The 26,536-nt window shown below is 38.1% G+C and overlaps 3 protein-coding genes and 1 pseudogene across 5 annotated transcripts; 2 read left to right on the forward strand and 2 right to left on the reverse strand.

The window, feature by feature from the left end:
• The first annotated feature begins 4,735 nt into the window (after positions 1-4,735).
• Positions 4,736-12,839, forward strand: LOC137952775 (uncharacterized). Its single transcript, XM_068799840.1, has 9 exons — positions 4,736-5,076; positions 6,022-8,855; positions 8,995-9,075; positions 9,579-9,731; positions 9,847-10,010; positions 10,420-10,567; positions 10,723-10,845; positions 11,014-11,101; positions 12,305-12,839. The coding sequence occupies exons 2-9, from the start codon at positions 6,186-6,188 to the stop codon at positions 12,487-12,489; spliced, it is 3,612 nt and encodes a 1,203-aa protein (XP_068655941.1). The 5' UTR covers positions 4,736-5,076; positions 6,022-6,185; the 3' UTR covers positions 12,490-12,839.
• An 878-nt stretch (positions 12,840-13,717) lies between these two features.
• On the reverse strand, positions 13,718-15,325 carry LOC137952740 (GRAS family protein RAD1-like; annotated as a pseudogene).
• Positions 15,326-15,627: 302 nt separating this feature from the next.
• Positions 15,628-20,191, forward strand: LOC137953711 (nuclear transcription factor Y subunit C-2-like). 3 transcript variants are annotated; one of them, XM_068801187.1, is made up of 2 exons: positions 15,628-15,729; positions 18,964-20,191. In XM_068801187.1, exons 1-2 carry the CDS (start codon positions 15,710-15,712, stop codon positions 19,868-19,870), a joined length of 927 nt encoding a protein of 308 aa, XP_068657288.1. In that variant the 5' UTR covers positions 15,628-15,709; the 3' UTR covers positions 19,871-20,191. The 3 variants fall into 3 exon arrangements, with proteins under 3 accessions (XP_068657288.1, XP_068657289.1, XP_068657290.1); XM_068801188.1 differs by lacking the exon at positions 15,628-15,729 and adding an exon at positions 17,134-17,230; XM_068801189.1 differs by lacking the exon at positions 15,628-15,729 and adding an exon at positions 17,158-17,230 and having other exon boundaries at positions 18,927-20,191.
• Positions 20,192-21,285: 1,094 nt separating this feature from the next.
• LOC137953382 (metal tolerance protein 9-like) lies at positions 21,286-23,093 on the reverse strand. The gene is made up of 6 exons (XM_068800754.1): positions 22,910-23,093; positions 22,652-22,764; positions 22,239-22,484; positions 22,035-22,115; positions 21,714-21,944; positions 21,286-21,630 (listed from the first exon to the last, which is right to left on the reverse strand). Exons 1-6 carry the CDS (start codon positions 23,091-23,093, stop codon positions 21,286-21,288), a joined length of 1,200 nt encoding a protein of 399 aa, XP_068656855.1.
• Between the last annotated feature and the right edge of the window lie 3,443 nt (positions 23,094-26,536).

Raw genomic sequence — 26,536 nt, forward strand, 5'->3', positions numbered from 1 at the left:
CAGTCTTTCCGTCGGCAGCCTCAGCATTGAAGTATCATAAGAAAGAAAAGGACATGAACGGCTTTCCGCGTTGTGCTTTCTAGCAACAGCCACATCTTCGTCTGCAACTTTGAACTGAAGGGACGCGGGGACAATTCTGTGCTGGTGGGTGGATTTGACAGTGTTTTCCTCATCAGAATGGAAAATCACTGTGATGGGAATGTATGATTTTGCAGAGTGATTGGTTGTTTGCAGTCATTGTAATCTATTAGAACCTGCAGCATCTCAATTGAAACTTAAATGCCTCAAATGGCTAGCTGCCGGAATTCACTTCTGAGCTGCTAAGGTGTTTCAATCTCCGTCAGAAATCACCGGTTCTTCTAGTCATCTTGTCCTATCCACTAAAGGTTCAGACTTCTGACTGCATATCTGAAAGATGTTTAACTGTGTTTTCTTCAACAATGAGAAAAGGGCGGATCACTGTGAGCGGAAGACATAAATATACAAAGTGATCGGCTCTTTGCAGTCTTTAACAGCTGAAATACCCAGTTGGGTAGCATCTCATGTTTCATTTCTGAGCAACGAGGTGTTTGAATCTCCACCAGAAATGACAGCTTCAACTGGTTATTTTGTCGAACTAGTTGTTGTAATCTCTTCTCTACTCGGACTCCCATTACTGGATCTCCCTTTCTGAGGTGATACGGAAAAGCATCTCTACTGCTACATAAAAACCCAATAAGGCAGCTTCCCAGATTAACTACTGAGCAACCCAATAAGAAATCACAGCTTCAGCTAGACATTTTGTCATATACATTGTTGAAACTGTTCTTTACTCAGATCAAAGCAGGGGATATATGCTCCTCCAATAACAACCAACAAACATATCTTAAAATCCGATACATATTATCAATTCAAAACATGTATCAGGAATACGAACAAACACTAGCTTGGTTTTTAATCATCCTTACCATGAAGTTAAAAGAAAAGCTCTCTATGGTAACTGGGGATCTCTAAATATCAATTTTGCCTGCTGCAACATGAATTGGAACCAAAACCAGAGCTAATTGTACTCGAACAAGGAGAAATTGTCTTAGTCTCTGAATTGGGCAAATCCCATCTCACTTTCCATTGTCTAACTTCTTTTACATATTAAGTGCTTGCAATCAATAGTCTTGGCAGGGCCAAGAGCTTACAAGAATTTATCCACTACTATTACTCACCTGTTTTATACTTACCTTTAATGGTTGTGGATGTCTAAGATCTAAGCAATTATTTGAAGCAAGCTCGAGTCAAGCTACTAAGTGCCACTTTCTTCTGATGGGTTTCAAGTTTGCAACTTGCTAACCCTCCCAACAATTTTTTACTATTAAACTCATTCTATTAAAAAGAAGTTGGCTCAATGGCTGTAAAAATCTAGGTTATGGCTTGGTGATTTTATGGAGTTTTCAGGATTGAACTTTGCTAGGTCTAGTATTTGGGTATAAATTTGTTGTAAATGAAGGACCCAAAAACCAATTTTTTTTTTAAAAAAAAAAACTCAATGGTAACATGGAAAAGATAAAAACTTCACTGACTTATTATAATATGAGCACATGAACTCTTATTTATGATAAAGGAAAATAGTAGAGTCCGATTACAGTTAAACTACCATTGTCCCAATTACATTAAAAATGTAACATTTAAGATAAGTCTTAACATAATTAAACAACTAAACATAAATATAAGACTAACATAACTAAATTATCTTTTAACTGAAATTCTTTAGTAAAACCTCATTCCATAATAATTTTAGCTCTGTGAAACTTCTTATTGTGAGAGTTAAACTTATTATTTTAACCAAGCTTAACTAAGTTACTAATGGGTTGAAAGCCTTCGAATGATTCATTGTAACAAAGTAACTTCCTTCAATTAACTAATTGTTTGGAATAAAATAAATAGCTCATAGTCATTTTTTTATCAAATATTTTTTCATTTTCACTAATTTTTAAAATTTCATATATTTCATCAAAGTTCATAAGTTCTAAAAAGAAATCACACTTTATACTTACAAACTAAAATGTGTAGGTATAAACATATAACATTGTAATGGATATATGTTATCGTTATCCTCATTGAAAAGCATCAAAATAGAATAATATTAGTCGTTAACCACCCTGAGTCATATTTGGGACTAATAATAATAATAATAATAATAATAATAATAATCAGTTCAACTATTTTTATGTCATCAGAAGAAAAAATAAATAATGAGTACATTAGGAGTAATTAATTATTAAAATTATTGAAGGTAGTATTTTCATTAAAATTATTTCATAGTGATTGATAATTATAATGTTTTTCTATTTTTTTAAGGAAGAAACTAGGTATAATGTTTTTGTGTTTTATGCAGTCTAATTTTTTTAGATTTCACAATACGTAATCAAAATTTTTACTTTATAGTATAAATATTCATTTTTTATTGTAGTCTAAAAGCAACTAGCCCATTTAAGACATTTTGATCATTTTTTTCTATTAATGATATTTTTTCAAATAAATAATTATATAATTTATTGTGTTTTACATGGAAAATGTAAAGAACTTTTTGGATTAAAAATAAATTATAGGTAGTTTTTTTAGATACTTTTTTTCCTAAAATCAATACATAATTTATATTTAATCTAAAAATACATAATTTATAATATTCTACAATAATAATGAAAGTATCTCTTATTATACAAAACTACTACAAGCCAAATCCTCGACAATTTTCTAATTAACCATAATAAACTAGTATTCACCACCAATTAAAATCTTAGATAAATCATGTCACGCGATTAAGATATTTTCATTGTTTCAATTTTTTTAGGGTTAGAGTGATAATTAGGTCAAACCTAATAAAAAAAACTCTTTTATTTATTTATTTATTTATTTTAAATTTATTTTTTTGTAGTATATGGGGCCTTGGAACTACAGGTGCAACTATTGGATCTGGTCAATAAGGTTTGGCTATTCATTATTCAAAAGGTCTATTAGACTTGGTGAGAGGATTAGGTCTAATTAAATTCGATTCAATCACTTAGTTTGGACCGAACATGATATAATAGTATCATATAACAATATTTATATTATTATCATTAAAAAAACAAATAAACAAGTACACAATTAAGAAATTTTAAGAAGCTTAATTGAGTAATTAACTATAAAACCTTAGGTCGTGAACTCGCTCTTGGCTCACTAAAGCAACCGAGTTAAATTGGGTCCCCACTGAGTCCCACTCGTTGCCTACCTCCATGTTAACTCAATCCACAAGGATACTCATAACTCATAAATGCACACATGTGAGATCTTTATTGGGGACTCGTTTACTCGTGTAAATAATAATATTTGCAGGTCAAAGAGTACGATTCATACAATTTTAAGTAGGGTGGCTTTGAAGGTAAGCAAATGCTTCATTTGCAATATTTTTTTCCTTCTAAGTAGGGTTTATAGTATCGATGATTTGTATATAGTTTGATATATCTCATTTTAAGAGGGTTAATATGATTACAATACTAATACATATATGGACCAAATACGTATAAAAATTTCAAGGGTACGCTCGTCCCTTTTTTTAAACGCGTCGATAAACAAATCTTATATTGTCATTATATAGTATTTATGTCTTTTAACACATTAATATCGAAGTTACGAGTTAACGGTCATGGGTATAAAAATAATTTCGGTGATATTAAAATAATATATATATATATATACTGTAAATAATTTCTTAATTTACTATAAAGATTAAGTGAAGGGGTAAATAAATAGATAGAATAAAAAATCTTATAAAAAAATCAGGAAAATTATAGTAAATTAAAAAAATAAATGATAATTAACATATAAAAAAATGGACATTTAATAATCCGGACATTTAATTAGGTAAATTTTTTTATTCCATATCCACGTGCGAATTAGTTGTCGACCAGATCCCCTCGTTCCTCACCACGTCCACGTCGCTTGAATCAATGGCTCCAATTATGTCACATCCACCTATGAGAAAGTTAACAATGGGCCCTACCATCCATCCACCAATTTGGATGTTCCTATAGCATTACCTAATGGGTCTTCGTCTCGATCTCGGTTTTCTGACTCGGACTGGTACTGATTCAGCCTCGCAGATTCCGAGTTGGACCTGGTACGTCGGGTTAAGTCACCAGAGTCCCGTCGCTGGACTCGTACGATTCAGAATTATTCCAGGGTTTTGTGAGTCAGAAGGAACTAAAAACATAAGTCTTGACCAAACCTAAACTCGGCTCTCCTAATTTCAGGTTGATTCCGACTGAGTCGCTGGTAGACCTCAACGAATTGAAGAACCATGGAACAATTCTATCCCCCACCCGAATCGTTCGTCTACAATGGAGAGTCGACTCGCCTCAGATCTAAATTAACTCAGCGAATGACGAATCGGAGCCGGATGAAGCCAAACGAAGGAAATGGGTCCCACTCTAATTCCACCTAATTAACCCTATAATTTTCATCTGAGATGCGAGCCAGAAAAATCGACGGACCACGATGAAAAGGTTATTTGTCAATCATCAACGGACCAGATTATACATACATCCAAAGCTTAGTGTGTCGCCGATTCAATCGAATCGCAGATCATGTGGCACTTTACGTAAATTTTATGATAACGATGTCCAGCTTCAGATGCCTGCAATTCGACATGGCAGAAAACGGGCTCCACTTTTCAGCTTTTTTTTTTTTGACTTGAGCGAAGCCGAGTATATCGGATGTAATGACTTCGCGGAAAACTCGACCAAAGTAATCGTCGCCTCATCGCCTGTTTTTTTTCTTGTCCGAAGAGTCTACACTCTGTTCGCAGAGAACAAGGAGAGCAAGATTAGTACACCGAGGCTTCGTGTTTTTTTTTTTTTCTGAAGGTCGTTGGTGCTTATCAAAGCTTTTCAGTGATTGTCACTAGAACGTGTGTAGCTGTTCAAGTACCCGATCGTTTTTAAGTTACAGTGACGGCGGATTAGTTGAAAACCCTAATCAGCTAATCCTTTCTTTTTAGTTGCTGAGTTTGTTTGGTTGGAGAGGATATTTTTGGTCGGGGAGAGCGGGAGTTGTTGGTTGCAGGTATAGACGGAGTTCGATTTTTTTTTTTTGTTCTTTCTCGATGGTTTTCTGTGAATTCTGAGCTGATTGTTAGTCGTTTGAGGACGTAGATCTGGTGGGAAACTTTTTGATGTTCAGGATGTCGGAAAGATGGTGTTTTCATGTGTATATAATGCCTTTTGTCTTGGTTTATACATGGTTTCTTTTGGGCGTTAAGTCGTGCATGTGCAAGTCGTTTTCTCTACAAAATTAGGCTATTGTGCTATCCGTGATGTTTTTAATGGGAATTTAGGATTCATGTTTGTTTCTCCAAGTCTACTGCACTTCTTCTTAGTTTTACTTTTTCTTTAGATACTTGGAGACGAATCATTATTACTAAGACCAACATCTGAAGATTACTGAATTTTAGTTGAGTATTTTAGTCTAGTCTGGAGACGACTGAATTTCCACAGACGTATTTTTATGACGATTACTGATTAAAGATGGAATATCAAGAATCAACAGATGTTGGCACCATAAAATTGCATGTAGCAAAGATGATGCGAAACCTCCCATGCTCTTATCTTTGCCTTTTAGTAGAACCCGGTACCGTAATTGGACATTTATCTTTTCTGTTGCTTAAGGTGATAATAATGTTTGACCTTATAACGGCAAGTACTGATTTACATCTATTGGGCTGTCTGCGGTGTTTTCATGTTGGCATCTAGTGCTATTTTGGTTTTCTTATTTTTTTAAGTTGAAGTTGATTGATTTTGGTGCTTTTCTTTGGGTTACCGTTGGCTAGATTCTTTTTATTGTGTCTTTTTATTGTGAACTTTATGCAATGAATGCAAGATTAATTCTTGTTCAGTATGCTCGTTGTGGTCATGAAATATGTCGTTGTGGCTTCTTTCCTATTTCAATAACTTTCAAAAGCTTGACTTTAGTTTTGAACTACTTTCCTTCTAAACTAAGCTATTACTGCAGAGAGTTTAATAAGCACTACAAAGAGAGAAAGCACACATTTGTTTAAGAAGTATAAGAGAGTTGATTGCAATGCATTGGGTGCAATGAGCTTTTTGAATGTCAACTTTATATGATCCTTATGGGAGCGAAAATCAGGGGGTTGATCCCCGCTGAAAAGGAGACAAATGGAAAAGAGACCATCGGAAGGGTTGGTGGATCAGATGAAAAATAATGAACAGTTTCAGTCTGTCACCATGGGAACTAGAAGGGAAGGGCCTGCCTCAACAGGTCAGAGGATTCCACAGGATCCACCAAGTTCCTTCAATACCAATGATAGACTTCCTGACTTCCATGCATCAAGTGGAGTTAAACCTGTACTTTTTTCTATTCAAACTGGGGAAGAGTTTGCTCTGGAATTCATGCGTGCAAATTCACGCATTCCTGTAGCATCAAATCCATCGAGTGATCAAGGCAGCGGCCATGCATATACAGATTTAAGAATGCTTGGTATCACTCACATGGGATCTGATATATCAACGATCACTGCACTTGAGGAAAGACCCATGAAGGAGATTGAAAACAAAAGTGGGATAAAAACAGAGAGTAGAAGCTATTATGGGTCTGCGCGATCTGTGCCACACTCTTTGTCAGGTGATGGAAGTAATCGTGGGGCTACTTATGGATACATGTCGTCTGGGGCTTCAGATAGTTCATCAACAAAAATGAAAGTCCTTTGCAGCTTTGGTGGCAAAATCCTACCCCGACCAAGTGATGGGAAGCTTCGGTATGTAGGGGGTGATACACGAATTATTCGAATCAAAAGAGACATTTCATGGGAGGAACTTGTTCACCGAACAACATCTATCTTCAGCCAAACCCATGTAATCAAATACCAGCTGCCTGGTGAGGACCTTGATTCTTTAGTTTCTATCTCCTGTGATGAGGATCTGCAAAACATGATGGAGGAATGTAGTGACTCCAGTGAGGCTTCACAAAAATTAAGGATGTTCTTGTTTTCCACGAGTGAGTTGGATGATCCCCATTTTGGTCGAGGTAGCATGGATGGTGATTCTGAAGTACAATATATGGTTGCAGTTAATGGAATGGACATTGGATCAAGAAAAAACTCAGCAGGAAATGTAGTAGCAAGCACATCAGGGAATGATTTGGATCAATTAATCAGCCTAAATTTTGGTGGTGACAAGGGAAATGGAACAGACATGGGGTCGATGGCTGCAACTGGTGCTACTGCCCCTTTGACTGATGTGCCTATGCCTCTGCCATCCAGGAACCCATCTGCAGTCCCACTCCAAGTAAATGAATATGAATCCCATGTGCAAACTTACCAAGATCAGGTGACGAACAACAAGCAGTCTGAGAACTACCCATTCTCATCTGCCCAATCCCAGTATGAATACAGTTCATCCCATTACACCCCTTCAGGGGAAAATGTGGTTCCAGTGCCGCTGCATGAGCTACTATCTGTCCAGCAACCTGATGGTCATAGCCCACCAAAAAATGAACTTGAACAAGTTCGGTCTCTGGAAAATGCTTTTCTTTCTAATCAGACTTACACTCCCTCAGAAGCGATCCCAGGTGGAATAAATTTATCATCTTCACAGCACAATGAAAAGCACCGAGATTTGGACGATGTTGTGAATTCCAACCAAGTTCAGGAGCCTATTGATGATGACCACCACTACAAGTCCGGGGGGATTGTAGGCACTACATATGCAAACTCTGAGGCAGACCAATCAGAAGGTAGCTACTATGATCCACCTCTTCCTCCTCCTCGGGTCTTCCACTCTGAAAGGATTCCACGACAACAGTCCGAGTCAATGAATCGGTTGTCAAAATCTGATGATTCTCTTATATCTCAATTTTTGGCACCACACTTACGCCCTGCTCCGGTGTCAGAAGAACCTGCCGCAGAATTAATTGATCCTTCTAATGAAGAATCTTTACCAACCAAACCACCATATACAGATACTGCTACAGTTGATGATGGGTTGATGAAATATGAAAGGTACAAGGAGCTGGCTGAAACAATTACTCAAATGGGTCAGCGTGAGCCTGAGGAAGATTTGGAATCTGGCAAATATTCTCCTCATCATCAAGTATTGAAGAATTCTAATTATAATGAAGATGTATCAGGAACTGCTGCAAAAATGCAGGAGGATTCTGCTTCTAGTCTGCCAGAGATGGCTACAAACCGAAACAATATTGTGGGGGTGTGTCCACCATTTACATGGGCAGGGGGGTCTGTTGCAGGAGTTCCCCAGGAGGGATCTTCTGCTCAGGAACAAGGGGACATTCTAATTGATATTAATGACCGTTTCCCTCATGATTTGCTCAATGGTTTGTTCTCTAAGGCAATCCTTACTGAAGATGCTGGAATGGGGCCCCTGCGCCATGATGAAGCTGGGTTAAGCTTGAACATGCCAGACCATGAGCCCCAGCGCTGGTCTTTTTTCCGAAACTTGGCACAAGAGGAGTTCAATAGGAAAGATGTTTCACTTATGGACCAGGATCACATTGCATTCCCTCCTCCTATCACAGATGTTGAAGATGTTGAAGATGTTGAAGATGTTGGCCCTAGATCCTATGGTTTCTCACCTTTGAAGAGTGACGGAGCTATTTTGGGTCATGGTGACTCTCAAATTGATTTCGATGAGAGAATTCAGAATGATTCTGTTGCTCATATTGGATCTGATGCTCCCAGTTCTCTTCCAGGTTACTTTGCATCACATGTGCTTCCTCAGGATTTTGAGAAAGGCATTGAAGATGTACAGACAGAGGATATTTCTTTCTCTAAAATAGCAGCAGAACTACAAATTACAGATTCTGAGTATGAGGTACTTTTTCTTCTGATTAATTTTTAATCAATACAAAGTGTGTGAGCTCTCTTTTGTTTTATTTTATTCTTTTTATCCAAATCGTTTTTATTTGATCAACTTCCACATATATCATTAGTTTATGTAATTTGCTATTCAGGAAGGGAAGTTGCATACTCACCATACTGGTGGTCCTGTCATTGAGAATCCAGTGGGAGAATTTGATATCAATGACTTGCAGGTAATATGCTTGTGGTCTTTGGGATACCTTAAGTAGCATAAAAAGAGTAGGCATGCTAAGAAAGGTGACTGTAGGATGTCACTGAGTTTGCTCACATCTGCTTCATAATAACCTGTTTCCCTCTTCTGTTGTCCATGCTATTTTCGACTTGTTTTTTAAGATTGATAGTGGGTTCATAGAGGCGTTGGCAAACTCATTTTGTGCATTACTGTATACTTTTCTGCATGTTTGTGTTGCCGTTGTCTCCGCTAAAATATTTTGGAAGTTGGACCCATGTGATAAGTGCTCACAAAGAGATGAACATCTGAAATAAATATAGTCAGCACAGTCCTTGATTCCATAATATAGATAGCTCTTGACACTTTATCAGATGGAAAGGACAGTCTGAGAGAGGATTCTCAATATTGTTGCCACTGTATATCAAACTGGATTAAAACAATTATTTGTTTTTTGTGGACTTTCTTTGTTTACTTTTGTTTTCATTTTTTGTGGTCTTCGAACAGATCATCAAGAACAAAGATCTTGAAGAACTTAGAGAACTTGGTTCTGGTACTTTTGGAACTGTCTATCATGGAAAATGGAGGGGCACTGACATTGCCATTAAGCGGATAAAGAAAAGCTGCTTCACTGGTCGATCATCTGAACAAGAAAGATTGGTGAGGATTCTTGATCATGTCTGTGTTCAATTGCATTTAGGATTGTCATAATCTATTTGCTTATGATTTTCTTTTGCTTGCAATAACTATTTATTACATGATACTGCTGTATCAGACGGTGGAATTCTGGCGAGAAGCTGAAATTCTGTCAAAGCTGCACCATCCAAATGTAGTGGCATTCTATGGCGTCGTACAGGATGGGCCTGGTGGGACATTAGCCACAGTGACAGAATACATGGTTAATGGCTCCCTAAGACATGTTCTGCTGCGAAAAGACAGGTGACTTCCGATCTTGCTATTGCTATCTGTTTTCATGTCAATGTTAGATCCCTTTTGACTTGGAAATATAAGGAAGGAAATTTAAGCATATTTAACTTGGTCTTGTCAAGTTTCAGGCAAAAAGTCCAGTTATAATGCTGGTACATCATTTAATAATAAGCAATTTTGAATCTTAGGTCATTGTAATTGTATGAAAGAGCAGACAGTTAGCCGCTTTAGAGTACTTAATAATTTGATTCAACAATTGTATTTTATTAAATGTATTTTTTGACTTTTTTTTACTACTATGATCAAGCTGAAGTCTGATCAAGTTTTTTATTCAGCCAAAGTGGTCTGATTTTACATGTTTTTTCAAGATGTTTATTTCATTCTTGCAGAATTGATTTTAATAAAAGATTACGGTTAGCAGGTATCTTGATCGTCGTAAAAGGCTTATAATTGCAATGGATGCAGCTTTTGGGATGGAATATTTGCATTCGAAGAATATTGTTCACTTTGACTTAAAGTGTGATAATTTGCTTGTTAACTTGAAAGATCCATTACGACCCATCTGCAAGGTAAGGCAAATATGATAACTATTACTAGGGATTTGTTTAAAGCAAAATTCAAAATCTGCTGTTATGTTTTTGTTCATGTGATAAAACTAAGGTTTTGACCAATTTCTTTTTTCTTCTATTTTGAGCTATCTAATGAGGAAATCTGTGCTTTCCAGGTTGGCGATTTTGGCTTGTCAAAAATTAAGCGAAATACACTTGTCTCAGGGGGTGTAAGGGGAACATTGCCTTGGATGGCTCCAGAGCTACTGAATGGTAGCAGTAATAAGGTCTCTGAAAAGGTGGGGCCCTTTCTCTGCTTTTATTCCATCTTGGCCATAACTTTTGTTGTTTGTGATATGTTGTGCATTTTTGAATCATTTTGGGGTAATTTGCAACAGTTGTTGAATTTTGTTTAACCTGAAACTGGATTAGACATACTAATACTAACTTCTTGTCATGATTTTCAGGTTGATGTATTCTCTTTTGGCATTGTTATGTGGGAAATTCTCACTGGCGAGGAACCATATGCCAACATGCACTATGGTGCAATTATAGGTACATCTTTGGAGTGTCTCCTTTTGAATACTAGGTTATGAACTGTTAGGTTTGTGTGGTGGTCCTGGATTATGCACCAGTGCCATCCAGTGACCAGATAATTTCTTGCTGGGTGCCGAAGTGATAGAACTGAACATTATCTGTGGGCCTCGTCAGAGAAATTCTAACCTAAAAATATAATGATATACGAATTTGTTGCAACTTGATTTGACTGATGAACTAGAATCAAGATCTCGGCCTTTGACAATCTGTATTCCTGATAACCTTATCTGTATCTCATGCTCTGCATAGGGGTGGACACAGGTTGGGTTCGGGTCCAGGTTGGGATCAGGTAGGGTTTTAAGAAGCCCATCCCCACCCTGTGAACCTGACTTAAAAAATCTATCCTTGCAAAAAACCTGTCCTATCCCCACCCTATGGCTGGTTCTTTGAGGGGACGGATTTCAGGTCAAGTTCATGGGGTGGAGATGGAAAATAAGAAATTTAAAATTACACAAAATCTATCATAATTTATGGTATCTATTCATGGTTATTATTGAAATTGATCTCTAACAATAAAAACAAGAAAAAAATTTCCTTCTCGTTGAACTTATATATCACTTTTAAAATACACCATTTAACCCTACGAGTCAGGTTTGGAGCAGGGATGGGACAACTGTCCGTCCAATATTTACACCAGGTATTTTTCCTCACACTATATTTGCCTTAAATCAGGCTGGTTTCCCGTTTGACCCAACCTGTGCACACCCTTAGCTCTATACGATAGAGCCATGATTTTGGTCAGACATTGAACAAATCCTGATTGACAAATATAAAAATCTCAGCAGGCATTGTTGGGGACAATCTAATGCGACTTGGATTTTATGCTTACCTTTAAAGAAATAAAACTGGAAGTGAAAGGAGGGAAAATAAAACCATTAGTTATCCTGGTCATTCTGTTGTTTATCCAAATCAACTTTTGGGTGTTAAGGTTGCTTTAAGGAATAGTTACATTTGAATGAGATTTGCTAGGTCATCTGGAAGAGCTGGGGAATTCTATTAGGCTGATCCAAGGGTTTGTGGGATCTATATAACTGAAGTCCGGACCAACCTGCCTGAAGCAGGTTGAGTGGGTTGAACCTTACAAATATTGGTCTGATTGCTCTGTTGTTTATCTAATCATATTCAGCAGTTAGCAGGAGTAACATATTCAGATTACTGCAGGAGGTATTGTCAACAACACGCTGAGGCCCCCAGTGCCAAGTTTTTGTGACGCTGAATGGAGGAAGCTAATGGAGCAGTGTTGGGCTCCAGATCCCACGGCTCGGCCCTCATTTACGGAAATAGCAAGTCGTCTCCGATTGATGTCCAATCAAAACAAAAACCAAGGCCACCAGGCACACAAGTGATATGCTGAAGAATCTTCAATCTTTTACTGCTCATGTTTCTTACATATGTGTGATGGCTTTCAATTACATTACTCAAGTATGAATAATTGTATTATAAGCCTATTTGTTTTGTCGATATAGAGGGTTGGCCTACATTTGAAGCATGTGATTTGGGTTTCTGGCAAATCACATGAACAAAAACATAACAGCAGATTTTGAATTTTCATTGTACTGTTTCTATAAGCTGGCAATGTTTTCCTTTCAAGAATGTGTGCTCTTGTTTGACATTGCAGGAGGCAAAAAACAGATTGGGCACCCTTAAAACGTTATGTTTGGTCTATTGTAAGATTGAAATTCTCTCTTTAGCTGGAGTACACGTTTCATGTAGCAGTTTAATTGTCTGTTTCATCATTTTTGAAATATATGTTTGTATACTTCTCACTCTTTCATGTTCTTCTCCCTTTACCTCTTTTCTCCTCTATTTCTTCTTTTCTTTTTTCTTGTATTTTCTTCCGGTGCTGCGGTTTTTCAAGGGGGAACTGCTTGTGGGTAGCTGAGGGAGATGGCTGCTGTGTAGTAGCTGTGCGCAAAGTAGGACAAAAGAGAAAAATAGAAGAGAGAAAAAGAAGAGCCGTGGGATGCTACAGTTGCAGGTGGTAAAGAATAAAAAGCAGAAGGGAAGTGCAAGACACAGAGGGGGAAAAAATAGAGAGAAAAGAAGAAGAGGGATGTAAGAGGGAAGAAAAAAATTAGGGATAAGCTTTTTGGTTTGTGTTGTGGTATTTTACCCCTATTGCATTCCAAAATAGACACCCAAGATATGAATTTCTTACACGGGTGTTCCGGACTGGGATTTTCTGTTGAGACGAGTATTGATCCCGTGAATGAAATCATTTTCCATCATGTGAATAAGATCATCTAACCGGAGGCTCCTAGTTATTTTTTTTCTCTCATGGGAAGCCAGGAACTTTACCAACCTTGTGGCCTCTGGTATTTTTAGTGATCACAAGTGATAAAAAGAGTTCTACGTTTTATTTTGTTGGTGTCCAATTACTTTAGATTGATACATTGTGTTTGTTATTTAACAAGAAAATCTGTTGAAACAGAAAAAAAAAAAAAAAAGGAAAAAGAGTTTGTATTGCTGAAACATGAGGGCCGAACACAACTACACAAGGCTTTCTGCCTGGAACTCTGCACGACTCAGTTGTCTTCTCATTTGATCATGCTAAAGAACTGTTCATAGTTGAGGTTAAACATTAATATTGAGAAAAGAAAAACTCCAGTTAGATGCAGCATTGTGTACTTGTCATGCAGATGCCAGCATTATGGGCCTTCCTTTCCATCCAAGAAGCAAATAAGCTTCTCATTTGCTAAACTTTACCCATCACAACTATAAACAGACAGCCATCATAGCCTGGGGCCCTGCACGACTCAGTTGTCTTCTCCATTGATCGGCTCGTTCGTGTCTTTGTACTCTCTCCGATCCTTCGCATGCGATGATATTTCCAATCTCCTCACCGAAGTCGGTCTTCTCTATGTTTTTCCTGACAGGGCTTGGCCGAGAAAGACAAGCTTCTAGCGGGTCGCCAATGGCGTAGTAGTGGGGGGAACCTGCTGAGGAAGAAGGGTCCATTGTGGTTCGCGTCTTGTTCCACGACAGTGAAGAGGGTTGGACCCAGTTTCCGGATTGCTTGGAGGGTAGCTTTGAGGGAGCCTCTGCTCTCTTAAGCGTATTTGTTAAATGCATGATGCTGTTCACGAACAGGGACTCTTCTTCTTTCAAGCCGAGAGTGTCGGGATTCACCAGGGAGAGAGTCATGGGCTGTGGAATTGTTTAAAATTCCAGCTTCATGCCGAGGAAGTTGGCTTCTTCGGTTAGTGCTTTCATGCTTCTCTCTAGCTCGTTGACGCGTCGGGAGCCATGCCGACTTCGGTGAGCCGTAGCTTGGGCGGTCTTCCCAGGGTTGAAGACAGGTTTCTGATGAGGGATGGCCATTGGAGGGAATGCTTCATGCCTAGATCGATGATGTAAGGGATTCATGCCCTTGAGCTGCTTGAAATATTGTCTCGTTGACAGTCATGAAGCCCAAGGCAATGTATGGAGTGGTTTGGTGGTGGTGGAAAGCTTCCACCCTCTCTTCTCTGGTAATCACTGGCGCGTCCGCTGCTACATTTGCTAAGGAGCCATTAAGACCAACATTATGCAGGAGAGAGCCTGAACCTTAATCCCATGGCAAGGCAATGTGAGACTCTCTGCCAGGAATTTCCCCGTGGATTTGTTGAAGCCCAGATTTGGTTAAGCAAGGAGCTCGCTAGCTGGGTGTCCCTGTACCCAACAGCTTCCGTGCACGCCAGCAACAAGTGCACCAGACGAAGCCCCGCATCAACCACCTCATGTGTGATCCCTTCCTTGGGGTAAGCTCCAGCTCTGAAGTCACTCCCTCCAGTTCATTGGCATCGTTCATCGAAACTTCGTTGTAGACATTACTCATTGGCATCGAGAAAGTCTCTAGTTCATCAGGAGATTGATGGGTCGTGGCTGATTTGCTATCACATTCCCCGTGAGTATCCATGTTGATGAAGCTGTCGAGTAAATCATCTTGCTCTAAGGGAGCTAAGGACCATCAATATCCAGCGTCAACAATGAGTCTAAGTCGTCAAGGATGTCATTGATGTCAGCCTTTTGATCATCCTGTTTCAGACTAGCCAGCCCAAACCTTCGGACTGCCATGCTTTGGTGCGGATCCGTTAACGTTGGGTTCGAAAGCCAACCAGTCATGGTTGCTCTGTCAACCTCAAGCTCCAGTCTGCTCTTTGCGACAGTGGCAATGGTGAAGCTGCTTCTACTGTGATACATGCTGGCCTATATATTCATGGGGGAAGATGACTCTTCCACGCTACAAGGGAAGGATAACTGGCATATACTTAAAGAGAAGGTTTGTCATTTTTGTGAATATTATGTTTAGGCCTTAATGACACATAAAGAGAAACATCCTATAAATGTTACCAACATATTGCATATTACTGCATATGTGCTGTAAGAGACTAAACAATCAATACTTCCTATACCTATAAAAAAGCTTCATTATTTTACTGATGGGCTTACTTTTGGTTGATCTGAAGTGAATCCTAAGGTTGATGAACCGTTTCAGTACGAAATCAAGTCAGCTGATTCCCAAATGACACAAAGGTGAAGAACTGGAGAAGACGTCCATGACTTGAAGACATCAATCAAGAAGCCATGGTTGGAGCCTCTTCAAGGTATCATTACATGCGAAAAAACCCTTATATTATGCTTCATGGAGAACCCACTTGGGAGTTTAACTGATTGATGAGATTAGTGTATATAGACTTGTCAAGGATTAACTTATGAATATGGTCATTCAACAACATAATATGTGGAAGATTACCACTGACAGTGAAAATCAGGGAATCAGGTATTGGGGAGGCATCTTTGGAGTCTTGTGAAATAAGAATACTAACAAAACAAAAAGCAAGCAGCAGATTCTCCCCTTGTAGTGAATGGTTTATGAATCTACTCTTATAGGTGAAGGTGAGTGAAAGAGACCAAAAACTAAGCTGCTTTGCTACAATATTAAATGAAAATTAATATAAGCAGAAAATAATCCAGAGCTGGCTTCAATTACCATTAAATGCCTGTTTGGGGTAGACCCTCTTTTGTGGTGGCATTAGTTTTTGTCCCACCCTATCTTCTCCTTGGTCGGCCAACAAGCAATGATGCCCTAATTGACCTAAACTTTATTCTTTAAATAGTGTGAGACAAGCAGTTTTGGCTAGAAAGGTAGAGATCACTTCCTTGATCCTCTGTGGGAAGGTAGGTTACAAAGTGACTTCAGGAAGAGGACTTTGATTGTTGTCTTTTGGTTAATGGATCCTACTGAGTTGTGCTCAAACTCAACATCAAGAAATTCTTCATCTTAAACAAAGAGAAAATTAATCACAATTAGGATATATTTGGATTTCTAATAACTGTAAACAACAGGACTAGAAAATGGGTGTTCAATGGGTTTCCCATTTTGAGTTTCTTTTCACTTATTAAAACTGGCTGGTTTTCATTATTTTAGTATAAAGTTTTATATTGCTTTTTAGTATATACTTTGACTTACAATAGTAATAAAAAATAAAATGTTGGGAGAAATTTATTGAAGAATAATCGGTTAATTGGATAAGGAATGACTCTTATCCATTTTCGTTCTATTATCCAAATACTTAATTCAGCAGAAAATTTAAAGGGGAAAAGGGGTAATTATTTTTTCTAATCTTTTAATTTTTTACCTCTTACCGGATCATGGGTTGGGGTGGGTAGACTTTTTCTGTACAAATAAAGTAGGCCGTTCCAAGCCCATACAAGCCCATATTGGCAGAAACTTCGACGCCCACCCACCAATTTGGGGTTTTCTGGAGCCCACTTAATCTCTGGCAGATTCTAGTGACAAAAATACCCCCAGTCTTTTCTCAAAATTCTTCAATTTTTTCTCTTCGTACTACGGCCGAGACCGCTGTGTTTTGCTAAGTCGGAAAACCGGGGCGTCCTTTTCCTCCACCTAACTCCCCAATTAAAAGCCGCCACGTATGTCGTCGCCAACTGAAGCATATGCTTTTGCCACGTGGCATCCGGTACTCGCTTCCCACCCGACTCTTCGCTCTCTGTCAGATCTCTCTGTTCTCTCTCTTCCCCTCTGTATTTTCCAACGTTCTCTCTAGGGCTTCTTTCGACAGTCGCAGCTATCTCCTCCCTCAGGTACCATTCCTTGCTCCGTTGCGTTTCGTAAACCTCACCCTTCATTTTTTTACCCTTTTACTCTCGCTTCTTGATTGTTTTTCATTTTTAGTTATTTATCTACGGTAGCTCTACTGGTTGATCGCAAGTTTTTGAATCAGTTTTTTTTATCTTGGGAAGACAATTTTTGTTCTGGTCGGTTATGGTGATCTTGTTTCTTAGTTTGAAAAAAGGTGGATTTTTTTTAACGAACTAGATGTCTTTGCAGCGTTTCCTAATTTCTGTGGCCTCCTTGTCGGTTTAATGACTCGTATAGACTTGGGCAGAGTACTTGAAATTTGATGGTATAATACCCAGATGGTTTATACATGTCAGTCCTCTTTATTTTCGAGTGATTTCTACTGATTTATGAGTTCTTTGTTGTACCTTTATTAATTATAGATGGGATATGCGTATTATTCACAAACGAGAGAAACATTTTGATGAGATATGTGATTTTTTCTGAATCTTTTCTTGGGAGGATATCATATGGTCATCATTGTGTGTTGTGAGGGCTCTTCAGCTGTTTTAGTTTTGAATCTTTGGCACCTAAAGTTTTAAATTTGCAAGTGTTGTTGAAGTGGTTGTTAATTGCATGCTATGTATACATCTTTATCAAAAAAAAAAAAAAAAAAAAGTGGATCGTAGAGGGAAATTAGATATCTCGTTTTTGTAACTGTAGTTTATTGCTTTGGAATAATTATTTGTGAATTTAAGATATAATTTCCATTTATAATTATAGTCACTACTGGAAAGGATAAAATTTATTTTCTATTTTGGGTTAAATAAGGTATCTTGAAAAACAGCATGTAGTTCTAAGAATTTGTTAGAACCATCCATTAAATATACTGACTTCTTGTTTGCAGTCTAGTCTGGCTAGTTTGTTGCGTGTTGAGAATGACCTGAAATTTTCTGAAAAATTGAGATATTTGTGTGCTTGTTTTAGTTTGTGCAGTGGTCCTGCAAATAATTTTGAACGGTTCAAGTGCTTTCTTGAGCTTGTGTCCATTAGTGATTTATTGTTTTTCTTTAATGATTAGATTACTGTGATATGCTTACCATGAGAGTTCCAATCACAAGAGACATGGTCTGCATGTTCATAATGTTTTGTAGAGTAGATCGCTTTAAACTAGATACTTTAAATGAGATTCTCTAAATTTGGTTGGTAAAATGTTTTTCTGTTTATGGTTAAAAAAGAAGGAATCATCAGGTAAACTGGGTGTAGAATTTAGGGACTAACGAGTAGGAGAGAGAAGGGAGAGAAAGAGAGAAGAAGAAAGAAAGTTGGGGAGAAAGCTGTGAGAGCAGCAGCAGACGTTAGGGGTCAGAACATGGCTGTGACTACACACTATATCTTGCTGAAAACTGACCCAATTCAGTTCTAATTAAACATTTCCTGCCCTAAGAGGGGCAGGGCTACACAGTGAAATAACCATTATAACCTTAATACATGTTTCATCACTGGGTCTTCTGAATTTGATTGAATATCTGATCTAGGGGTTTTTTCCCCATGATTGAAAGGGATGGAAGTTCTGGTTTTTAAGATTTATCAGTTTTGTTTGCTGCTGTTATGTTGAATATTTTGATCCCATGTATGTACATTGCAATGATTTTGATCAATTCTGGCTGCGGATTCTTTTTTGTCTAATGGAATGTGCTGCTTTCCTATGTCATGTAGGTTTTGCTGATGTTTTGTGTTTGTATTGCTCTCATAGTGATGCCATGAGTAATAAAGCTCAAGCTCAGGATAACACAGAACACGAAGCACCTGTCACATACACCTCTGCATTGAATATGGACCAGTCTGCCCAACAACAGCAGACAGTGATCGGAGTTGTTACAGGTCCTGCCCAAATTGGATATGCAGCACCTGCCTACCAAGCTGCCCCTATGGTGCCGACAGGGGCCATCCCTTCTGCAAACCAACCGGCTTCATCGTTCCCTGCATCCCCTGCTCTTGCTGGCCAGCACCAACTGGCCTACCAACAGGTCCAACACTTTCAACACCAACAGCAGCAGCAACAACTGCAAGTATTTTGGGCCAACCAAATTCAAGAAATCGAGCAAACCTCTGACTTCAAAAACCACAGTCTCCCTCTAGCACGCATAAAAAAGATCATGAAGGCAGATGAAGATGTTAGAATGATCTCAGCTGAGGCTCCTGTCGTATTTGCCAAAGCATGTGAGATGTTTATTTTGGAACTGACCCTGCGATCTTGGATACATACGGAGGAGAACAAACGGCGAACCTTGCAGAAGAACGATATAGCAGCAGCCATAACAAGGACTGACATATTTGATTTCTTGGTGGACATTGTGCCTAGGGATGAGTTGAAAGAAGAGGGTCTGGGAATTCCGTGTGCTGCCATCCCAGCTGTTGGTGCTCCTGCAGAGTCAATACCTTATTATTATGTGCCACCACATGGATCACCTGGTATGATCGTAGGGAAACCAGTAGATCAAACTGCTGCAGCAATTTATGCAACTCAACAGACTCGACCTGTGGCATACATGGCTTGGCAGCAGCCTCAGGCACAAACCCAACAGACTCGAGGACACGGCCAGCAGCCCCAGCAACAGCACCAGCACCAGCAAGGTTCAACTGGGACTGCTGAGAGTTGATTAGGTGAGTGTGATAGTTGTTGATAGAGAAATCGAGGTAAGGGGCGGTTTTATCCTTTGGCAAAGGGATATTAAACAATGTATCTTAGCCACAGAGTGACAGTTATTGTGTATTCATGTGATAGTGAAAAAGGATCCGCGACTATATAAGTGATGATGTTTACTCAGTAGTTACAGAGTTTCTAGTGATGTTGAGAGAGGTTAGAGGATTTTTTTATCTTCTTTTTTATCTTCTTTTTCTTGCAAAAGAAGATAATGGGTTTTGTGAACCAATTGTTTTTTAGTTTGTGTGGAGAAAATTGGATCTCTAGATTGTGAAAACTGGTGAAACCATTGAAATTCCATTACAGGATAACAAATCTCCAACAAAATATTGTTCTACAAACGAGATTAATTGCAGACCTAGCTATAATCTTAAGTTAGTTGCAGTGGAGATCGTATCCAGCATATACGAGCAAGACAATTTTTTGCTAGTGGGTACTTCCAAAACTTGGGAGTTCTTCATGCTTTTCCATCTTGTAATCTGATTACATGAGTAGGCAAGCATATACAAACATTTCTTTCATACTTTTGTTCCACATTCTTTGTTAAAGAATCTGTTGTATCGTCTATAATTGTTTTTAAAAAACACACTAGAACATTTTTGTATCCAGAACTACAGAAACAAAGCTTAAGCATCTATGCCCATATAGCCATCACTGACATGCAACCAGCTCCAACCAGAAGAGATAAGGTAACCCAGAACTGAAGCTTCCCACTGTTCTGCATTCTGGGATTCATGTAATCTAATGCCAACAGGTCCACCAATGCCATGTAAATCAAAATCCCAGCTGCTGCTGAATCGAAAAGCCCTTGCACAACCAAAGCTGTTGAGCTTACATTTGCTTGATTTGACCGGTGATTCTTTTGAGTACAGTTAAAACTCTGTCCTGGCTATGACATTGAATGGCAAGGGCAACTAATATCAGTCAACACCAACCACAGTGAAAAGACTGTTATTCCTAACAATACACTCTGCTAAGGGCCTCTGGTCTTCGAAATGGAAGAGTTGGGAGCTGATGAACCCTGATATGATCTTTTGAGAATATCTAAATCGGAGCACGTAAAATTGGACCAATTCAAGCCAAAAGGTAACTGATTGGAGACTTCATGGGGCAATCCATAGCTTCATTGTGTCTACATACTTGAACACTGCAAACTTTGGCCTCGGAGAGGTTTGAAGAAACACAAAATGGGAACTTTGAATCTGAAAGCTTACACTCTTCCATTAACAAGAAAAGACAGAAACTACATCAGTTAATAAAAGCAACACTGCAAACTACAAATTTTCAATCTTTACGTGTAACAACAATTCATGTTCATCCTTGAACCAAACTAATCTTATACTCAAAACTCCCGATGAGTGGATCAATCCATCACAACTTGGCTGTATGTTCCGGCTTGTGATTGTAATCGAAATCAAGGTGCACAAAGGCTCTTTCAACATCAGGCAACTGCTCCAGCTTATCTTGCAGAGTCTCTCCTATGTTGTGTGCCTGACTCAAGGGCATCTCTCCTGGTAGAATTATGTCTACCTCAACAAAGTAATGCGAACCGAAAGTGTATGCCCTCACTGTGGCTATGTGCCTGATTTCTTCATGGTGGTTCCAGATGAGGTAAGTCATCTTTGCCAAGAAATCCGGCGGAGCTGTTTTTCCTATGAGTGACCACACATTCTCCATTACGGTTCTTGCCCATGTCCCCATAGTGTACAGAGCTATCTGCAAATTGAAACTTGTTACATTTGATTGATCAACTAATGTGGAGAAAAGGAGACAGTTCAAGTATGTTCTGATATACTTACCAGAATGGCACCAGTAGGGTCTATCCACCATTTAAATTTGATGGCAAGAACTGCTGTTGCCAGACCTATGGAGTTGGTGATTACATCAAAGAAATGGTCCAATGCATAGGCTCTGACAATTTCGTTGTCAAATCTTCTACAATAAACCATCAATACAAATTTTACTACTGTCACAGATGTCATGATCCCAATCATCCATTTTTCCTTTTCTTGGTCTAAGTCGATTTGAGACTGCAGGAAAAAACAGATGTTGATTTAAGAAAAAATCTACACAGAAATTCAAATTTCTTTAAGAATTTTGTTTGTTCAACTTGATCTTACTTTGGCTATTATTTCTCTAACCGATTCCAGCAAAATTTGAAGCCCCAGAGTTGCCATAACTGAAGCAAAAACAATGATGCCCTGCAAATGGATTAAAAATTCCTTTTACATTCTGGATTAAAAATTCCCTTGTTCTAGATTTTTTTTTTTTTTTTTTTGGCAGATATCTGTTTTGGATGATCTTAGTGAAATGAGAGAACTTACCACTGGTTGCATCCTCTTCTTCCCTACGGGATACTTATAGAAGTTGGGTTTTCCCATTGTATAAGCAGTGAACCAGAGGATGAATCCTGATAGAAGGTCCAATAGTGAATCCAAGGTAGAAGCAATCACAGCCAAGGATCTGCTCTCCAGAGATGCATATACCTTGGCTATGAAAAGAATCAAATTGGCAAAGTTTGAAATACGGATTGCCATTGTCTCACTTTTTGCAAGTTTCTTCAACTCGTCCTGTTACAGCATACGAAGAAAAACATTTACAATCAATCACTAGAACTTCACAGCAGTCAGCCGAATTAACTCTAGATTAACATTAAAAGAAACAAGAAAAGACTAATAATCGGAATTCTGAGGAACCAGTTCATGGATAATAGAAATAATCTTATGTGTTTACTAACCTCTGTCAAAGCTCCTGGCACACAACCCAGTTCCATCATTGTCTCCATCTCGGTGAATCCTTCCAAGAGTTTCTCTTGCCTACGATAGTACCTTGCAACCTTGGCTCTCTTCCCTAATCGCACAACAATCAACACAAAAACTGTTTAACTTCTGTTGTTTGTTCTTTTGTAATAGAAATGTGAATGGGTTCTATCTCAAATCCCCAACAAGAGCATAACCAAATCATATTCACAAAGATAGGGAGAGAATGTGAATACTTAGTTTTGTGATGAACTTCTGAGGAGCGAAAAGAGGTTCTTTGGATATCTCTGGGAGCTGAAAGGCGTTGCTGTTGAGGCGCCATGAAGGCAGTGGAGACGGCACAACGTTTCCTCTGGTTGCATCAGGAGAGAGTAGCTCTAACCTGTAATCAGTTGAGTCTATCCGTAACTCCGTTGCCATTTTCAGTTCCAATCAGTAGAGGAAGGAAAAAGTGCCAAAAGAAGTTTTCTTCTTCCATGGCAGAACAACTTCTTTTTATTGAGCTATGAAGGTGCTATAGAAAATGCAGACGTACTCCTCATGAACTACTCCGACATGCTTCATGCAATTTTTTTTTCTTAGACATCATTTACTTAGATCTCAGAGAACCAGTCAAAAGCTAAAATACATTTGCTTTTGCCATTTCCTGGGGGGTGCAAGAATTAACAAAGAGGTGACTTAACAATGGTTGGGCGAGCTTGATATAATAAATAATTGCATCAAATCAACTAATCCTCATTGAAGCTCTCGTTCACACTGTAGTGATGCCCGTTATCACGTGGGATGATGCATGAAAAGAGCTTCTGCAAAGAAAAGTAGAAAGAGAAAACCCAACTTTTCTTATTTAAAATTTATTATAAATTTACATAAGGCGACTCCAAAAAGAAAAAAAGAACAGGACTAGAAAATGGGTTCCCATTTTGAGGAATGATTTTTATCCATTTTCGTTCTATTATCCAAATACTTAATTCAGCAGAAAATTTTATTTTTATTTTATTTTAATTTTATTTTATGAATGATAAAGGAAAAAATGGGGTAAATTGGTAAGATTGATACCCTCATTATTTTTTTCTAACTTGATTGATCTTACTCGAATTTTTTGCCATGTGGCTTTCGGTACTCGCTTCTAGGGGTGACATCGACCCGAACCGAGCCCGAACCTGCCTATGTTCGAGCCGAGTTTGATTTAAATAAGCTTATTAGGTTTATGTTGGTTTTATCGATGGATACACAATAAGCTTAATGGTTTCTTTGGAAAAACTCCTAAAAAATACCCTAATATACTCACCTTAAAGCATATAATATAAGATAACATTGACAGCGGCTAGCCAATACATCCAAAAGACCGATCTGTTAGGTGCGAAAAGCTACCGCCTGCAACAGTGGACGGAACCACTCTGACACCCACCCCGCCCATTTTCTACTGCCTCTCACGGGATTCGAACGCGGGATGTGGCGTGCCCAACACTGATACCATGATAACGACAAGCCAATACAACCTAACAGACCGATCTGTTAGATGCGGAAAGCTACTGCCTACCAGCGGCTAGCCAATACATCCAAAAGACCGATCTATTAGGTGCAAAAAGCTACCGCCTGCAAGAGTGGACGAAACCACTCTGACACACACCCCGCCTCTCACGGGATTCGAACGCGGGATATGGCGTGCCCAACACTGATACCATGATAGCCATTAGCCAATACAACCCAACAGACAAATCTGTTAGGTGCGGAAAGCTACCGCCTACCATCGGCTAGCCAATACATCCAAAAGACCGATCTGTTAGGTGCGAAAAGCTACCGCCTGCAAGAGTGGACGGAACCACTCTGACACCCACCCCGCCCATTCTTGACCGCTTCTCACGGGATTCAAACACAGGATGTGGCGTGCCCAGCTCTGATATCATGACAACGACTAGCCAATACACCCAAAAAACCGATATGTTAGGTGCGAAAAATTACCGCCTACAAGAATAGACGGAACTACTCTCACAAACATAATAAAAATACCCTATATATATAATCTAATATGCAACAATGGCAATACTCTTCTAAAAAATGCACATATAATAAATAAAATATTTTCATAAGTTTATTTTATTTGTGTAACGAGGGGACGAAGGAAACTTGCTTAGTGTTTTGTATGAGTCTAGTTGTGGTGTATGGGTGTGCACGAGTGCAAGTGTGTGGTGGATATTCGAATAAAAGGGGAATCGCCTGTTTGGAACCCATAGAAAAAAAATGAGAAAGAGAGTTATTTTCTATTGTTTGGCAGCGGAGAATCATTGAAAAGAAAATAAGAGAGAAAGTCTCTTAGTTAGTAAATTTTCTCTCACAAAATGAAATTTAGGGAGAAAATAAAATAAATAGAAACTTAGAGAAAATCTTAGTCATAAAAAATTTGAAATATTACAATTTTCATTTTCATTTTTCACTGGTATCCAAACAAGATAAACTATATTTCTCTTCTATTTTTTCTCTTATTTTCCATGAGCATCCAAACAAGAGAGAGAAAAAAACCTCTTTCCTTTCCTTTTTCTTTTATCATTCTCTTTTTTTTTGTATCTTCCTTTTCTTTTCTCTCCACTTTGTGTTCCAAACACCCTAATGGGCTAGGATTTTTTAACCTTGTCTCTTTCTTCTTTTGTTTTATCCTCTATGGCATCGGTGAGATAAGTGAGAAGACCAACACCTAGATTTGCCTCAGCCACGACCTTCCCCAGTTCCATTTCCAACAACTAATTTGAATCTCTACAGCCACAAACCTACCACATCCAGCCAAATATATAATGCTTGTTTGGGCAATGTTTGCTCTAGCTTTTGAGTGGATATGTTTAATAGAAGAATGGAAGTTTTTTCGACCAAAACTCATATCCTCTGTGATTGGTGGAGACAAAAAAGAAAGGGGACCATTTAATTAAAAAACAAAAAAAGGCGGTGGTGAACAAATGGGGCTATACGAAAAAATTAAAAATAAAAACTTTAATTTCACCGTTTATTATATGAATCAAGACCGTCTATTCATGTAGAAACGACTGAAGTCATCGACCGTTGAAAAATCTGATAAAATATTCGTATGAGTTTGTAACATTTCCCTTTGAAATCCAATATTTGTTACACATATGAATTACGATAAATCGAACGTAAAGCCAAATAAACTCAAATTAATTTAATATTTAAATTAACATTTTCCCTTATTTTATTTTATTTTTATCATGGAGTGTAAGTACCAAGCTTTTAAATAAATAGTTTTGATCACTCCAAGTATTGCACCTAACACACTATCTCAAAGTGGACATATGAGTAAGACCCTTTTGGATTTAGACTAAAATAAATAGCCTTATCTAGGTTCATCAATCAAGCAAAATTTGATTAGAAAATTAAGCTTTCTTGGTGATTCATATATGGGTAGGATTAGTTTAATGAGCACTTAATCTGATCTTCACTAATGTTACTTTTTAGTAAAGATTGTGTACATCTAAGTCACCAAAGATTTGTTTATAATTTTTTAACTGACTTTTCAGTTCCTCTTGAAAATTATTATTTTTTTATTATTATTTTTAACTTAAGTTTAAGTGTTCGATATACGACCAATCCAATAATTAAACTGGTAATGGAGTAATATTTTCTCATTGAATAAGATTTTTTTTTCAACACCATATATTAGACATTTCATTTTGTGCAATAAAAAAAAAAACTTTTATTTTTATATCTCTATTTAGGAAATTCCCCTTTTTTGTGTATTTTTTTGTAATTTTCACAATAATTATATTTTTTAGGAATTACTAATTCAACTGAATTATATTTTCCATTAATAAATAGAAAAAAATAGAGTAACAAGTGTTAAATAGGATAAGTTTATG

Source organism: Aristolochia californica, unplaced genomic scaffold, assembly GCF_029961685.1.
Source record: "Aristolochia californica isolate CCGP_79_NKW_82.1479 unplaced genomic scaffold, dmAriCali1.0.hap1 SCAF_16, whole genome shotgun sequence".
Lineage (NCBI taxonomy): Eukaryota > Viridiplantae > Streptophyta > Magnoliopsida > Piperales > Aristolochiaceae > Aristolochia > Aristolochia californica.

Excerpts from the sequence above, each read along its gene's own strand:
- LOC137953382 (XM_068800754.1), bottom strand. The coding sequence starts at position 23,093 with ATGGCAACGGAGTTACGGATAGACTCAACTGATTACAGGTTAGAGCTA. Across the intron at positions 22,765-22,909 it reads GAAGTTCATCACAAAACTAA|GGAAGAGAGCCAAGGTTGCA; the intron begins GTATTCACATTC and ends TTGTGCGATTAG. Across the intron at positions 22,485-22,651 it reads TGCCAGGAGCTTTGACAGAG|GACGAGTTGAAGAAACTTGC; the intron begins GTTAGTAAACAC and ends ATGCTGTAACAG.
- LOC137953711 (XM_068801187.1), top strand. The coding sequence starts at position 15,710 with ATGGTTGGAGCCTCTTCAAG. Across the intron at positions 15,730-18,963 it reads ATGGTTGGAGCCTCTTCAAG|TGATGCCATGAGTAATAAAG; the intron begins GTATCATTACAT and ends TTGCTCTCATAG.
- LOC137952775 (XM_068799840.1), top strand. The coding sequence starts at position 6,186 with ATGGAAAAGAGACCATCGGAAGGGTTGGTGGATCAGATGAAAAATAAT. Across the intron at positions 8,856-8,994 it reads TTACAGATTCTGAGTATGAG|GAAGGGAAGTTGCATACTCA; the intron begins GTACTTTTTCTT and ends TTTGCTATTCAG. Across the intron at positions 10,011-10,419 it reads GTTCTGCTGCGAAAAGACAG|GTATCTTGATCGTCGTAAAA; the intron begins GTGACTTCCGAT and ends TACGGTTAGCAG.